Consider the following 17,452-nt stretch of genomic DNA (forward strand, 5'->3'; position numbering starts at 1 on the left):
GTGTAGAAATCATGGATTAGGTTGTTTGTAAGAGTGTTTGACTTCAAATGTCTTCATCTGAGAGCAATTCTTTCAATTTACTCACTGGATGGAAGATGCTTCCCTGCATACTGAGGAGATGTTTAACGTAGGTGCCTCTTGGGCACCTTCTGGGAAAGTCTGTTAGCAATACCTGTGTGGGGAGCCTGATCTCCTAAATTAGAGATCTATGTTGCAGCTATACCCCTTTCACAATAAGTTAGTCCCAAAACATTCTCCACATTTGTACACTACATCTGCATTTTGACAAACAACAGGCATAGTCTTTTAACCTCCAAGTTGCTTTGAAAGTTTGAGACTGGTTGTTTTCAGGCTTTGTTCCTATTTAATCCCTTTGGGGCAGAACAGTAATGCAAAGGAGTTTTTTGTAAACACAAGGTTTTAAAGTTAAGTAGTGTGGGGTATCTCAAAGACAAAATCCTATATGTTGTCTTCTCCTATTTCTGATCTTACTAATTTAAAAGTTTTTTGGCCAGTAATGGTTTTGCAAGTGGGGATAATCTAGATTTTATCAGCTCACCACTACCCAAAAGCAAAGGTGCTACTTTCCTCCACTTCACTGAATCTTGCTTTGCACCAGCTCTGGTGTTTGCTGGACTTAGTCAATTGGCTCAATTGCCAGTAAAAGATGGGTTTATGAGCAGAAAGTTCATTTTTTGTCAGAGTCAGTGCAAGGGAAAGGCCTTTGAGTGAATGGAACAAAAATTCCCTTTCTTAGTGGTGATGAGTGATTAGATGAGGTCTCGTGGTCTCACACAACATCACCTTTATTCAGGCAACAATTAAACATGACTGGTCATACTGCATGCAAAAATAGTTGCTCTGTTGAGAAAATCACCCTGTCTTAGGCTAGCTCTGTATGTAGCTGGGCTGATCTTTTGTCACCCTGAAGGAGGGCCAGTCCCTTTATCCTGCTTCAGACTCTACTCTTCTGCTATTTAATTTTTCTGCAATTTTGTGAACTTTCTTCTGGGTTAGTGTTACGCTGTTCTAGTAAGGTGAATTGGTTTGAAAGGCTTGAATGACGGAGCAGGTATAGCAAGAGGGAAGACAGAAGTGGGAGGTATGAATGGAAATGCATCCTTGGTTGTTGGTGATGCTCAGTTGGCTCTGAGTGTATCATTGCTCAGATATCTGATAGGGATCCAGGTCTGGAACCAGGACTAAGGTGCAAGCAAATTCAGCCAGCAGCAACAGTTCTTGTGGTTTGGAGAGAGGGGGGGACACCCTAAGGAGCCAGACTACCCTCAGAATGGATGAGGGGTACAGTAGGAGCAAGCAGCTCAGAGTGGAGAGGAAAGACAGGTCACAAATTTTGACAGCATTTGGCAACCACGTACATTTTCTGCCCTGTTGTAGTGTTTGTGTGTGTAAAATTCCAGGCACAAAACGTGTTGTCCTCACCTTAAAGGAGGTATGAAGGAGATATGAAGGAAGATATGAAATTAGTTGTCTTCCAGACAGAAGCTTTTGTCTTTGGGGAGGAAAAGGGTGCCATGTTGTTTATGGCCCTGGATTTTTTTTCCTTCTAGTTTTTTCTACCTATCAGTCTGCATGATGATTTTGGGCAAATTGCAGTGTGATCTGAATATAGGACATGTTCCTGAGTAGAGCACATATAAAGCAGTAACTGCATCATGGAAACTTAATTCTCTCTTGTTTTGTGAAAAATCGTTAATGTACCGTAGCAGCTGCCTATCAGATACAGGAGTACAGGTCTTTGTGACCTAGAATTTCATCTGCCAATTTGCAGCCAGTTGAATCAGTATGTGGTAACACAGCCCTTTGTGCATAGGATGGGTTGGTTCATTGGTTTTGTAGGGAGACATGAGGGTGACATTATTGGTCTGTGCTTTTCTCTGAGTACTGAGTTCAAGCAGGAGGTGATAAGGAGCATAGCTAGGAATGGGAAAAAATATCAGTATGATATGAGACCTGGTTCAGGTCTCATCTTCACAAAATTCCTCATATTCAGGGTTCAGGTCAGTGCATTTTAAATAGAATTCACAAAAATTGTATGACCTCACCTACTTTTTTAATACCTGAAAGAAATTAAAATACTTGGATGGATTCTTTGCGTTGACCAAGCCAGATTTTAGATTTTTCATAAAATTGCTTTATCCATGGTAATTTTTTCAAGCCAGTCTATGGAAGTAGCTAAAGAGCTGTCATCCAGACTAACACTATTTGCATCCACAGAAAGCTCCTTCAACATAGCAGTGCAGCCTTGTATAGTAAGTGCTTACTTGTCTGATTCCCTGGGGCTAACGGAGTGAAAATGAATGCAACTTTCTCATGAGAAGAAAGTGAAAGAGAGAAAGTTGCACTGTTGAACCCTTGAAGAAAAGGAGCAAAACTAGGAATATGTATTAATCTTTAGTTTCCTACTGCCTACTGATAATAATAAAAATTAGCATTTCCTAATATACTAACTTGTTTGGGATTTTTTTCCTGTGTTTAAGAACTTCCTCATGTTTTTGATATGTGAGGTCTAGCACACTTTTGAAACTTTACATGTTGATTTGTCTTATGTTTGGAGTGAAGACTACATTTAGATCTGAAATATTGCTTCCTGCTTTTTCATGGTGGAAAACAAGACTGATTCTACAATAGGGTATGCTTCCGCAGAGCGGAACTGTCTGAAGAAAGGGTCACCCTGCTTCTTGCTCCTGGAAGCAGGATTACTTTCCATCACCCATGTGCCAGCTCTGCCAGCTCATTTGACATCTCTGATTTAGCTCATGAAACTAGCAGAAAACTAACCCAGCAAAACAGGGAGTATGCATTTATCTGTTAGCCAGTTCAGTGAGCTCTGGTAGCTCACAAGCACTTGGGAGAATTTGGGGGCCACCACAAAGAAAGAGCAGGAGCACCCATGCTGAGAGGAGAAGGCAAGACTGCTCCTTTTGGCAGCACTGAGCTGTTAGCCTGACTCAGCCATGTTGTGAAAGCTCACCCTTAGGTAATAATGTTCACACTACAGGTTGACTGACAGTTCTTCAAATAGTAGCCAGAAGGGAGTTACCAGCTGTACGCAGTTTGTTTTTGTAGGGTGGCCTTGTCTGTTTTCAGTGTGCTGTGTTTTGAAACAGATACTTATTCTATTCTAATCGTGTTATTGCATGAAAAAGTTCTGGAGAAAAATTACATGTACAGGGCAGACCTGTCTGGGAACTTGGTGTTGAGCAAGTGGATAAGGAGCCACAGAACCTGGAAAACTTTGTACTTCAGTTTCTGGGACAGTTTGCTGGTTGCATTTGGAGGGCCACAGAAACACTTGTACTTCTAGTCTACTGAATATTGCCAGCTTGAAAGCTTGAGGCAGAGTGTGGTCCTTCATCTTTGAACATTGTGAAGTTTTTATCAGAAGATCTGGTAGCTTCTCAAATGTAGTTTACACATCCATGGTAAGGGCCTATAATCCTGGAGTTCCATTGAAACCTTGGCTGCAGAGTTTGAAATCCACCCTCAAGGGATGAGCCCCATCCCTGGCTCCCCAGGGCCTCTGCAGAAGTGGGTGGGTGGTTGCCATCTTAGGAAAAAAAGAAATGCTCTTTTTTTGAAAACTGCCCATCTGCCTTTGTGCTCTTAACGCTGGCATGATCCTACGAGGGTGTTTTGGTTTTGTTTTTCTTACAAATTGAAATGCTTAATATTCAGCTGGAAAATTCCATTTCAATACAGAGTTTAGGGAAGGCATTGATTTACAGTGTAGGCATAACTTAACACAAGCATTTGTAGCCCTCAGTTTCACACCATGAACAGCTGATAATAAAACAGCTGCTCTGACCTTTCTTCATTTTCTCCACATAGAAAAAGAATATGGTACAACATCCTGACAGATTTTTCTTTAAAATGAATTATTCAAGTACTGCACAATTATGTTTTTTTCTCTTTGCTTTGTGGGCAGTGTTAATGTCACTTTTTGGTGTACATGCAAACATTTGGGCATTTCACTGAATGATACAGCCAAAAATGTATCAGCTGGACTTTTACATCTGTTGCTCTTTTATCTTTGTAAATGGATATTTTAATGTGGTGAGGCTTTTTTTAGACTTTGTAAAGCAAATTCCTCAGGAATTTTTCAGGAATTTTTATTCGTCTCTGTTTCTCCTCCCCAAAATAACTTTTGCCCTGCTCTTTGAATACTTTTAAAGAATTATTCTAGTCTTTTTTTCTGCTGTTAATTAATTTTTTTTCTAACAGATCTGCAGTACTGTGTTTGTGTAATGCAAAAATGCAATTGAATAGTTAGAAAGGTTTCAAAGTAATAAAGCCAGACATACTAAAAATCTGTGAATATTTAATACTATTTATGTTGTTGCCTTTAAAACCAAGGAATCTAGCAGTAATATGTTGAAATGAACATTTCCATTTTGTTTGCACACTAGTCAAGAGTAGTCCAGAAGTTCTGTGGTATAGTTTCTTCTACAAAGCTGGATTTAGAATAAAGTTCCTAGAAATACTAAACCAGCTTAAAGCACAAAAATAATCAGAAAATAACACTTTAATCCTAGTTAATCCACATTATTGACCTATGTGCTCTAAATAAATAAATAAAATTAGGTAGTCCTTTAATCATCAGTGTGGAGCTGGTTATTTGTGACAGAGGTATGATCCAAAATTCAGCTACTATGCAGGTTTTTGTCCTTTATGAGGAAATGTTAAATGGATTTATGTTTTAGTTTGTGAGGAGACTTGGTTGATTAGTTTTAGATCCCTTTGTAAGTCTGAGATCAGAAGATGGTACTAATACAACAGAATTAACAGTGTAAGTCAAAAGTAGTTTTTCAAGGAGTTACAGAAGCAGAGATACTTTGTTATTGAATAATCTGTTGAGATTGCTTTTGGATGTTGGCTTTACTTTTAAAAAATACTCAAAGCCTCTCTGTACCAATTTTAGGTATGTTTATAAAGTTGTGCTTTTCACTACAAAAAATGCAGTGAATTTATTCTTTTTAGAGAAAAGAAACCCATGCTGTTCAGAAGTAGTCTGCAAGCATATTTCAGAAATGCAAAAGCAGCAGTGGTTGTGCCATACCGTTTTCTGCTCAGAATTTACATTATACAGGCACAGTGACATAAGATTTCCAGGCTGCTGTCTAGAAAATAACTTAAAAAAAAAAAAAAAAAAAGGTAGGGAGGGAATATATTTTAAACCACAGTATTTGTAAGCCTTCTAATAGAATCTTAGGTATTATGATTTAACTTTCTGCATAAGTTGTATTGTGCCTGTATGGCATGCAGATATTAAGTGTGTTTCAGGGTGTTTCAGGGTATCTATATAACTTTGTGTATGGTCTTTATGTTTTAAATATATTCTGCTTAACTTAGTTTCAAAATTAGTGGGGTTTCCATGCCTCTGAGAGGATAGTAGCACTTGGGTAAGAAATTATTATTACTTTGGAAATTTCTCATAACTATGCTACATATGTTACCTTAAATGAGTCTTCTGTCCTATTACCAATTTTCTCCCACAAAGTATTAGCTCAGCTTTCTGGTACTTTCAGAGTTTCTAGAAGACATGAGAAAAGTTCATAATAACTAATGTGAATGTTGTAGGCAGCTGTTCACTTGAAGGCTGGTTATTGGGATGAAGCTGTATGTGATCATGAGTTCATCTCAGTGTGTTGTGGGACAAAGATATAAGTGGCCCTAATATGAGTCAATTGATAGTTTTACAAATTTTTAGGTGGGATTTTTCCTCTCTTCCTCTTTATAAAAAGAGTATTTCTTGTTTCAAATAGCTGAAATGCAATTAAGATAATAAAATACAGAGTTCTCTGGAACAGTTTATCAAGGATCTCCTTGAGGATTTCCTAGTCCTTCTACCCTACTGGAACAGCCCTGAGCATTTCCCTGCATTATTACAGTGGCCTCCCTTGCCTTCCCTTCATTCACAGTAACCAACCACAGCAGTATTTGCCAATTGACCAAGCAAGCCAAGAATAACAGAGCAATGGGTTTTTCCTTCAGCTGGGGTATTACTCCTAGTCTCTTTTTACTACCCAGCTGCAGATGGTTATATTCTGTATATTCTAAATATCACCAAATCTTCTATCTCTGTGCCACTTTCAACCATATTTGACAATATTTTCCTGTGTTATCAAGGACAGAAGATTGGTCATGTAAATCTAATTCCATGGGAAACCAGCTTAAATTTGCATTGTTTGTTTTCTAATATAATTTAATTTATGTAGCAAGCTTCATATGCAAATATCAGGCTATCAGCACCTCAGTTTTTGACAAGCAAATAAATTTAATGCGTGTTGGACCTACTGAAATGCAAGTTGCACAGTGTAACCAAGACACTGAACAGGCAGACCACTCAGCAGGTTTTTAAGTGCTAGGAAAATCTCTGTCCTCATCAGTGGGCTTCAGTGTGTGTGCTGTTTGCTTTCTGGACAGGACTGCCTTTAGAACCACATCATGAATAAAACAGGAGGAAGGGAGTCCTAATGTCATAGTTAAATGAGGATACTGAAATAATGTTAATTTCATAGTGGAAAGTGGAATGTTACAGTATTTATATACCTTTGAAAAACGACTGAGCCTGTAATCTGAGATAGGTTTTATAGGTTGGATTAACTAGTGACAAGGAAATGATGCTGCTAAAACATGTTAAAGGGGAGGTTGCTTGCCAGCACTACTCTGTGTGAGCTGTACTATTGTCTTCCTTTGAGTTTGTTATTATCACTGATGTTTCCCGAAAGCATTTTACTGTTCATCAGGAACTGAAGAGGTAAAGACTTCTATTGTTTTGAGATTAAGCTTTTTCTCATCCTCACAAGCAAAAAAAAAGAAAACACAGGAAGAATTGTGAAGATTGTGACTGTCATATTCTCTCAAAGGTAAACAAGAGAAAGTTAAGCAAGAGAACTAGAACAAATAAAGGGAAACAATGTTGTCTTTATCTCCATCCCTTGGAAAAGCAAAAAGGATCTAGTGGGAGATTATAATCCTGGAAGAAAATTAAGTTTGCAAACTGAGGCTTCTTTTGCACTTGTTGCATACCAGCCTGTTGACACAGCAAAGCTGGATTATGTGAAGTGTAGACATCTTCCACTACCAGGAAGCAGATTTGAGAGTGATGTGGAAAGAGATTATATGAATTAACATTAAATTGTTCTAAATATCTAATATTAATATCTAATAATTTAAATTTAAAAATTTAATAATTTTTAAACATCTAAACTTTTTTTATTTATTCCTGGTCTTAGAACAATGTCCTTGTTCTGTGAGATGATTGAGCTGGTCTAGCTGACCATGACAATCAGGTATCACTGAGTGATTATGTCTAAAATAAAAAGAGAACAAATCAGTTTATAAAACTTTTCAAAAAAGTAGATTAAATGGTTTGCTTCCCCAGAAAAGTGTGATTCACTTGGCCTTGGAAGGTTACATTTGTGTTGATATGGAGTGGCTTAACTGACAGATGAAGTGAATAACAGGAAGATTTAGAGGTTCTCTAGGAATGTCAAGAACTGTGACTTAGTGCATGAAGAGAACTGGCCTATCTGATCTGTGCCTTCTAGGCAGATTTTCTGTTTTTTGGGTTTTTTTTTTTTAGGGCCAATATTAATGATTAATACCAGCATACAATAGATATGCTGTGGGTATATCCACACAGTGTCAGTTGAACATCGGAAGAGCAATGAACAGCTTTGCGGTTTCCCCGAGGTGGTGGCGTGCACATACACAGATAAGCACAAATCTTGGGTCAGAAGACTTAGAAGACGTACATTTCTCTTGTTTAGCTTTTTCTTTCAATGTTTTCCTTATAAAATGACTGAACATGTCATAAGCCCTTACTTGAATCTATATTGTTGATTGCTTCAGTCCTAAGGTTGTATTGAGTAGCTGGTAAGTCCTATCACTTGCTCATTCTGATAGCACAACTTGATAAGAAAGGCGTGGCACTATCTAAAGTAATGAAGTCTAGAACAGAATTTCCAAATAGCAAAATGGAAAAATGAGATCTCTGAAAAGATATGCTGTGGTGGGGGGGTTCAGTGTTTCGGTGGACTACTGAGAAAGGCTGGCATGCACATATGAATGCACATATGATGAAAAGTACTTGCATGGATGCATCACACCAGAGAATCAGAGTGAGATTACTTCCTGGCATTTCTTTATGCTTGACATGAAATTCTCATAACCTAAAACCAAAGAAAAATAACATTTCATCATGGGGATTGTGGCTCATGGACTAATTAATTCTACAGTTTGCTTTGCATGTAACTGTGAACCTGGACGTAACAAACAGTAGAGGGATAGATATAACTGAGACATGAGAGATGCTGAGGAAGCTCTTTCTTTGGAGCCTTAAAATTCAGCCAAACCACCTGAGGTACATAGTTTCTTTCACTTTGAAGTTAGCCCTGCACTGAACTGGAGATTGGACTGGTGTGATCTCTAGGATTCCTTCTGACTAAAATTTTGCCACAAAACTCTGGCTTTGGATTCATCAGCTTTCTGAAAGAGTTGGGCACCTCTTAAAAGAGAGCCTTTTCAATGGGGGTCGAGGAGTTGGAATGATTTAGCCTCAATGAAGTGGTTGGAGATGGAGTTAAATCTAAACTCTAAGGGTCCTTTGTTTCAGGATTCAGGAAAGCTTTGAAAGAAGTGAAACTTTTAAGTAGTTGGAAATATAGAAAAGCACAGAAATAAAACACTTTTTGCAAATTTAAGAATATTTAGATCTGGGATATGGAAACTACAGGAGCCTCTAATCCTCTCATATTGTTTTTCTATTGCTATCTTCTGAAAAGTTTTTGTTTGGGGAAACAAAATATTTTTCATAGGGAAGTTTTTAATCTATGGTTTCACTGTGATCTTAAAAGTGGGAGCAGCTTGAGAAGACCCTGACAGAATTGTTTAGGAAAACGGAGACTCTCCATTAAGAATGCCTGCAGAAGGATGGGATACCAAAATCAGACTGGGTGGCAATGTGGAGTGCCACTCCCATAATCTCCAATGGCATGTGCTGAAGCTGGATTTGCTATTCTTAATTGGGAAAGGACTGAACCTTGTTGCTTCATGTCTGCAAATGCAAAACCATTCAGGGTGATATTTATCTTGTTACAGTTTCCCCCCCTGCCTTTTACAAATTTGAAGAAATCAGTTTCAGGATTCTCATTACAGGGTTTATATAGATTTTTCTTGTGGTTCATCAGGACAATTAGAGAAGATACTGGTTAACGTCTACTCTCAAAGTTTTCAAAGTTTTATTTGTAGGACCTCATAATACACTATTGAAACTCAATGAAAGGCTGCCAAACACTTAGCAAACCTCTGCCTTATCATGGACATAGCCAGACTTCCTTCTCACTCACCCTTATGCAGCATAAACTCTTAAACTCTTGTTTTGCTGTAAGTTGCAGCTGTGGAGAATCTTTCTGCTGATATATTGGGTTTTTTTAGGGGATATTATTAGCTTGTTGAAATGAAACTGCTGTTGATATGAAAAGCTTTAATATGAAACCAGGATGAGGTGACCTGAAACTAGGATGACTTCATTGTTTTGCCAACTAGATATATATTCTTATAAGGCTATAATGTCTTGGTCATGTATGCGTGGATGATAATAAAGATTAATATGTAGTTTTATAGCCCTAATACTAGACAGCATGATGGTCCCACTTTCAAGAAAATGGAGGAGCCAACTATTCATCAATGTCCCATCTGTGCCATGGAAGAGGACAGCACTGGCCAGTGCCATATTTGATTCAGATGGATCACTGAATGATCTGTTGACCACCAATGCAAACTGTTAAATTACAGCTTATTTTGTACAATCCATTCAGGACAGGTGGAATAGATGATCTTTAAAGTTCCTTTCCAACCCAAACCATTCAGGGTTTCTATGCTCATTAGCAAAGATTTATAAGGATCTTCCCTCTGTCTTCCCTGTCTTCTGTTAGTTGTCTTGATCCCATAAAATCAGCACAATTCTGTGTTTGGGCTACTGCCGTCAAGGTTCCCTGGCACCACCCCAGTGCAGTCCCCAGCTCACTCACTGGGTAGAGACTGGCTGGTAAGTGGAAGATGTGAGACCCTGGAAGTGAGTGCTGGAGAGCCAAGCAGGGCTGGAACAGACTGTGCAGAAACATGTTTCATCCCTGCTGAAAGACCTGGAGGCAGAGAGGAGAGCAGGACTTGCTATCAACCCCCTTTGCATGGAAGTGCCATTGCAGGGACTCCTGAGAGGCAGATGTTCAGAGGGAATTACAATACTTCTTAAATACCTCCTGAGATTGAAACACTGTCAGTCTTGATGGACTGAAGCCTGAAGTTCTACTAGTTTATCCTTTTATACCTTTCTTCCTTATCTCACGGAGAGAGGGTAAGATTTATGAGTAAGAAAGAGGGAAAAGAAACTGTAGTAAAACTTTGATGCTTCCACAGAGTCAGTCTCTCCTGTTTTCAGATCTTACTAATCCTTTCTTAAAACTTTTTGTGTTTTTGCTGCCAAGTAGAAGCCAGAATATTCTTTGTTCTTGCCATCTCTATGCAGGACATAGAAGATAATGATGGGCAACAAAGAGTTAAGCAACTAACTAAAGTATAATGGAAAATATCTGTCTTCCTTTTGAAGCTGAAGGTGACATTTGAAAATCCATGTATTTGGTAGCTAGTTACTGCTTGCTGTGTTGTACGTGCTTCAGTGTCTCACAGGAGTTTTACACAGGCTGAGACAAATGGCAGTGTACATTATAAAGTACATTTACAATTGGTTTTAATTTATTAAACTGAGGGTGGGCTAGGCTTTTAAATGTTGTCTGTTGATCAAGAGACTACACAGCTTGAGGTTAACAAAATGCTGGAAGAGGAAAGAGTATAAATAGAAACAGCACTTCCTTGTTGAGTAGAAGCCAAACTTGTGGGTGAACCTTTCTATATGAGAGTTTGCTGAGGTTCGATAGGCAGCTGAATGCAGATTTCTGAAGACACCAAAAACTCTGAGTTCTGAGGGAGGCTATACATAGTATATACTGAGGACTGGACTAGGTATTTCTTTCCTGTGGAACACCTGGCTGCAGTTCTTAGAAAAAGATACCAGTGGAACTTGGAGAATGTTGGTGAAAATCTAGCATCAGCTTAGTGAAAGGAGAAACGTATGTCTCGCCTTTCAGTGCAACACTGATTATTTGGGCCTGGAAAAGGCTTAATATAACTTAAAAACAGCCTCCCAAGACAGAGGATTTGAAATACAAGCTTATCTGGACAGTAGGATAAATACACCTACTACTGCCTTTTTAAACTTCAAATATTTTCCCATTGGTAGGGAAGGGAATATTTTACAGCAATGAACATGATTGTTTTATTCCTGATAAATTTTCCCAGTAATGTGCTGCATATTACAGTTTATGCTGCTCATATTTAAACTGTATTACATTTCATGAAGTGCCCTCCATTTCTAATTCTTATAGACTTTAAACAGTATACATCATTCTTTGATATATGACTTAGACTTATTTTCTAGAGGAGTTTTATGACTGAAATTTACACAATGCTTAAACCAAGGAATATATGAGCCAGAATCTAAGTAGTTTTTAAAATAAGTAATTTTGTCTTTTATCCACTGATTAAAATACAGCTTTAAAGTTCCTCTAGTTCAAACAAATTAATTCAAGAAATCTTATGGCCCATATTTTTACCCATATTTTAGGAGTTTAGGCTAGGTGATTACCATGGTCCTTCTGCCCTTATCTGTGAACATATTTGCAGTTCTGATGAAAGACTTTATGGGGGCCCTTTCCACTAAGGTCATTTATTTGGGATTTTTCTTCAGAGCCAGATTTCAGTTGCTTAGTTTGGCAAAAATATGGTGGTGTACCTATTCACATCGAGATAGCAGGGTTGCAGAGGGAAAGAGGAAAACCCAGACCAGAGGAAAGGATTTTAAAGGCTGAGCCTAAAGAGGAAAGACAAACTATGACTTCCACTTAAGGGAAGAGATTAGACTGTAAGTCAATGGGAAACCAAGGCAAGCTAAAAAAAAAAAAAAAATTAAAAAAAAAAAATTGTGGATGGCTAAACATGATGAGTCAGCTATGACAAGCTAGATAGGGCTGGGATTTGATAGAGCTGGGGAGGTATGTGACAGTTAATTAATTATTTGGGTAGTAGAAATAAGGATGACTAATTGGTTGAATATTTGAGATAGGAACCAGTGAAAGAAGTACATGGAAAATACCAATTTATGTGGAAAAATATTCCATCCTGCTGAATGTCTTAGACAGTTTGGTGTCTTTGGCAGCTGCCTATCACTGTTTTAACTCTATTAACTCAAATAATAAAAGTCTGTACAAAGAGTCATGGCTTATCCTTGCAGGACCATATGCCTGAAAATTTGGCAAGATCTTGGGATTTCCCCTTTTTTATTTATTTTTTTTTTTTTAACAAAGAAGAACTCTGCATTGAAGTGCAGTTTCACAAAGGCAATTTGAATTGTGAAACACCAGGTATTCCTATATTTGGCTTCCTTAAGAGTTTGTGAATTTTGGGAGCTGGATGACGAAGTTGTAAGTAAAAAATTTCATTTCTCTCTAACTGAGTTGTTCTTATTCTTCCTTTCTAATGATCATTTATGACCTTTTGGTCCTGATTACAAACCAAGACTCTTTTCATCTTCAGGAAAACTAATCACAGGGAAAAAGTATATTCTGGATAGCATTAACCATATCTATGCATTGGATTTTCTTAATGTGGTTTTTCATATAAAAACTTTAGAATGCTTTCTCAGGAATGGTTTGTAAAGACAAGGAGTAGAATGTTGGTTCCTGTGTTTATTGAATCCCTGCTGTGACTGTTTTCAGTATGTTTATGCAAACACCCAACTTCACCCAGTATATCCATTGATACTGACTGCCCACACAGCTCTGCCCTTACACACTTGCTGAGTCGTTGTCCATCTCACTGCAGTCTCCCAGCACCTTCACAAGTCTTCAGCACACAGCTAAGCTCCCTGATCTTGGGAAGGGGTATCCTGTGGAGTCATTCCTCCTGCACTGATCATGGAATGTAGGACTAGAACAAAACACAAAAAGGTCATTCATCTTCCTTGTCTTGGCATGATTGAGACCATTCACAACAGATGTTTCTTCAGCCCATCTCTGAAGCCCTTTGGAGATTAAGCATGGTTAAGAGAAACCATTTTGTTAGGTTGATCAAAGAGGTTAAGTAGCCTTACTCCTGGAGAAACTGATCTAGCCTAAATTTGGTACAAGTAAATCTGTTTGCAGTCTCATCCACAGCAAGTGTATCTGTATCTGTTAACCACTTTTACACCTCCCTGAGGCAGGGCGCATTTACAAAGCTTGTAATAATTTTTGTTTGCAGGCCTCTACTTCATTACAAATGTAAACTAATTGTTTAACATTCATGATTTTCATGACTGTTATTTACCTCATTATCTTATAGGTGCTTACAAATTGTGTTTTTAAAAGTACTGGGAGTGAAATGGAAGATTAATTGAATCCCCAACTCCTTCATTCTCCCACACCCCTTTTTTTCATAGTTCTTGTGAATACAAGTGCTTTAGAGTATTTTATGTAGAGAATTACTAGTTTACTAAGAAGCATCTTTCAGCTTCAGAAAAGGTCTTGGAAAGTGCAGACATTAATGAAATTATTAGGCATCAAAGACCTCTGAGAAAGACGATGATGATGATTCTCTGAATACATTGCTAGGAATAATACTTGGACACAAAAATTAGATATTAGTGATTGTTTTCATAAAAAACTTTACCAAATATTGCACTGTACTTGAGGGATCTGACCAGTCAGACCTGGAACAGTATGGAACAAACATGCATGGACCTGAGTGTCATTGGCTTTTCAGCCTAACTGGGCATGGGCAGAAGCTGACTGCTGTTTCCAAAGGCTTCTGCCTGGTGCATTGCCTCTGAGTAAACCTCTGGAGAAAATGGAACAGGGGAGCCAGAACCACTGGTTTAGCAAAGAAGTTAAACTATAGTAACTTGAACCCTTTTATTTTGAATTATTGCTGCAGGACTCTTTAAAGATACAGACTTCCAAAATACGCCATTACAGAAAACAGTATGAATTCAAATAAAAATAAAACCAAAATTATGTAACTAAATCTTTAATCTTTCTCAGCTGTCTGCTCTTACAAACTATTTACTGACCAGTACTAACAGCAGAAGGAGATAATCTGCAAAGTCTTTACAGCTTCTGGTACACTCTTCCATTGACAAAGAAAATTGGAGAAAATAGGATAGGTGGATGCTTGTTTTGCAACATCTGAGAAAGAAATTCTGGGTTTTTTTGTTTGTGGTTTTTTTTTGGTTGTTTTTTTTTTTTCTTTTACTACTACTTCTGCCTGTAGTTTCTGTCTTAAAAATAAAATGTGAAAATAGTCTGTCTCTAATTTATTGCTGTGATCTACCCCATCTTTAGATCAGTACCAGCTGCACCTTTTGGGATAAACTGAGTTGTGTCTTGTCAGTAAAATCTTGGGCAGAGGTAGCCCCGTGTATGCAATGGGAGGAGATCAGTGCCCAGCCTGCCAAGCAGTCTTTGTCCCCGTACAGTCAAAACCAGGCCATTTCTCAGAATGCTTTGTCTTTCTCTGCACTCATGCACAGGTATCAACTGTGTGGAAATGAGGCTACTACCCTGACACTGGATTGGGATGTGATGGATGTGCACCTGGTATCTCCTTTCCACTACATAGTCACACTGCTGTGTACCATTTGCTAATTATTAGAACCTAATGGTCCTAAAGTATGCAAAAATAGGGGCCCTGCTTTTTTCTTTTCTCCCCTTTTTGCTCAAGAATTTTTCCCTTTAAATAATTGATACAGATGTGTTCCTGGGTTTTGCAGATCACTTCTCAATGTTTTTCTCTTTATGTTCAAAATTTCTCAGTTCTCTCACTTTCTCTCATATTCAAAATTGTAAATATAAATATGGCAACAGAATCCCCCTTTCTCAGGGCATAATTTGATTTTAGGAAGACTGAAGAAGTTTTCTTACTTTATGCAAAATATGAAGGATTTCAGTTATTTAAAAATTTTTTTTTTTTTTTTTTTACTTTGGTAGGTGACACAGCTGATGATCAAAGTAGAGACTCAAAGGATAAAACTTCATTTCCGGAGACCAGACCGATGTACAGTCAGCCTTCACAGGTAGGAGACTTTTTCCTTATACACACATGATGAAACTTCCATAGCAGCTCATTTAAGAAGTATGAATGTCCTGCAGAAGACAGTTTCACCACATTCACATCTTCCATTGGCTGAATCACTCTCAGCCTTCCTTGTCATCTATCATAAAAGCAGCTCTGCTAGTAATTAGATGGCAATAATATGAAGCACACTGCTGTAGATTTGAAAAGGAAATAGTAGAAGTCTGGACTATATGGTATTGCTGGATATCTTATTTTTATACTTGAGTTGTGCAAGCATGAAACTAGCTAGATGTTAATGAATTGCATAGAAGCATTAGTGTAGTGAGTAGTGATGGCAAACGTCACACATTTACATAAGCCATCTATTTCCACAACTACCATTATGAGCAACATGTAAACATGTGAGTATAATAGACTGTCTTTATTGTGTGTTTCCTTTCTGTTTCTCTACTGTGTGGCCGTAAATCTGAACTTCTTTTTCTTTGGTTTATTTGATATTTGATACATGTTTACAGGCGAGGGCTTTTCAGAATATTTCTGCATATGATGTACATCTTCTCCACATACTCTGTAAATGCTTTTGTACCAAGTATGGGCCTGTTTTCCACTGCTATATAATTCTAGACATTCGCAAGGTGACTTAAGATGTTTAGCTTGGACTTTTTGTGCTTTTGTGGTGGTTCATTTATTTTGCTTAACCTATCCTGTCTCTTTTTCCCACATCTCACCTTGGTACTCAAAGTGTCTGTCTCTTTTCAATGCCATTTCAATATTTACTATTGCAAAGTCCCTTGGTATAGTAGAGGTGTGTGTGACAATTTTTCCATCCCTAAGAGTGGTCTGTGTGTATGCATGGCCTGTAGTCTTCTTTTCTAATTTAAAATTTAAAACTGTGTCCTATACAGAAATCTGTAATTCTTCATAAGTAATGAGTAGTTTGCCTTCTGATAATGTTAAAGTATGAATTAGTTCCAACCAATTGCAAAGTTTTAGTCTGACTTTTAGATCCATGCACATCTGAGCCAGGGTGTTTGCAACTGAAGTCCAATTATTTGATGTTGTAGTTACCTACTGGACAAACATAGTTTCCCTTAATGTGATGTTCTTGCTGGGGATGGTGAACTGCCAGTTACTGCAGCCTCAATGGTTCGTTCAGTTCTGTGGAATATCAGGAAAAGAGGAATGTGTGTTGATTTTATAAGTTAGAGAAAAGAAGCAAAGTTTTCAAAATAAAATAGCAGATATTACAGGGAAAATGAAACAAAGATATATTTTCATCTTTCTATTAAAATACTTACATGTCATAAAAATACTCGTATGAACTGGCTTGTGAAAAAATCAGTTAAATTAAGATCCAGCACTATTTAGGCAATTCATTCCAGTCTAGATTTCAGTATTTGGACTTCACATTTACTCAAAGGAATTCTCAAGTTCTCAAATTAAGTAGAATAATTGTGAATCCTGGAAATTAAATGGATAATTCTGGCCATTAGGAAACTAATGGTCCTTCTTGCAGTGGTGAGTATATTTTTGTAAATTTGTGGGACAACTTCACCAATTTAGAGAAACTGGAAAAGCATTGTATTACATATTCAATATGAGATAGAGACTTATGACATCAATTGAAATAATAACCTTGTTAGTATAAAAACAAAAATTCTTGATAAACATAGAACAGTATGCTAAAATATAGTTGTTACTACAAAGTGGCATCTGATATTTGTCATGCAGAACTGAACAAAAGAGCATTTATTTCATCAACTGCTTCATCATTTCAGTTGCTGGAAACCTGATTTTGTTTTTAAATATAAACTTTTTCACTACTTATTAGATATAAACTGTGTGGAACATGAAAAGTGCTTTTGGAAATGTGATTTAAAGAAGAATGAAGTAATACTTTGTTCATGGATTTTCAAAGGGAAAATCAGGTTGAGTTTGATTTTTTGGAAGAAATTATTTTCTGGTGTGTTTTTTGGTAATGGCCATAATCTTTGGAATTTCCCATTTCCTTAGCTACTATTGGATTTGTTTGCTGTACAATCATGAATTGTGAAGTTCGTATATTTGTATAATCTTGTATAAATTATTTTAACTAATGCACAAATAAAAGTTTACATCAAGATGGTCTTGCTGCCACTAGGCAGCAAGTGTAACAGAACCCTGCCATACAGTCAGGGTTGTTTTCAGCTGTTTGGATATTGCATGCATGTTAGGGGAATTGCAGGTCGTTAGACACTCCTTTGAGGAAGGGTGTTCT

At 37.5% G+C, this 17,452-nt stretch overlaps 1 protein-coding gene across 3 annotated transcripts in view; it reads left to right on the forward strand.

The window, feature by feature from the left end:
- Positions 1–17,452, forward strand: part of UMAD1 (UBAP1-MVB12-associated (UMA) domain containing 1) — a 79,543-nt gene that overhangs the window by 45,431 nt on the left and 16,660 nt on the right. For all 3 annotated transcript variants that reach the window (XM_053934280.1, XM_053934289.1, XM_053934270.1), the window contains exon 3: positions 15,108–15,193. In XM_053934280.1, the coding sequence (XP_053790255.1) occupies positions 15,108–15,193 (86 nt within the window). The remainder of the gene's footprint in view (positions 1–15,107; positions 15,194–17,452) is intronic.

Source organism: Vidua chalybeata, chromosome 1 (genome assembly GCF_026979565.1).
Source record: "Vidua chalybeata isolate OUT-0048 chromosome 1, bVidCha1 merged haplotype, whole genome shotgun sequence".
Classification (NCBI taxonomy): domain Eukaryota; kingdom Metazoa; phylum Chordata; class Aves; order Passeriformes; family Viduidae; genus Vidua; species Vidua chalybeata.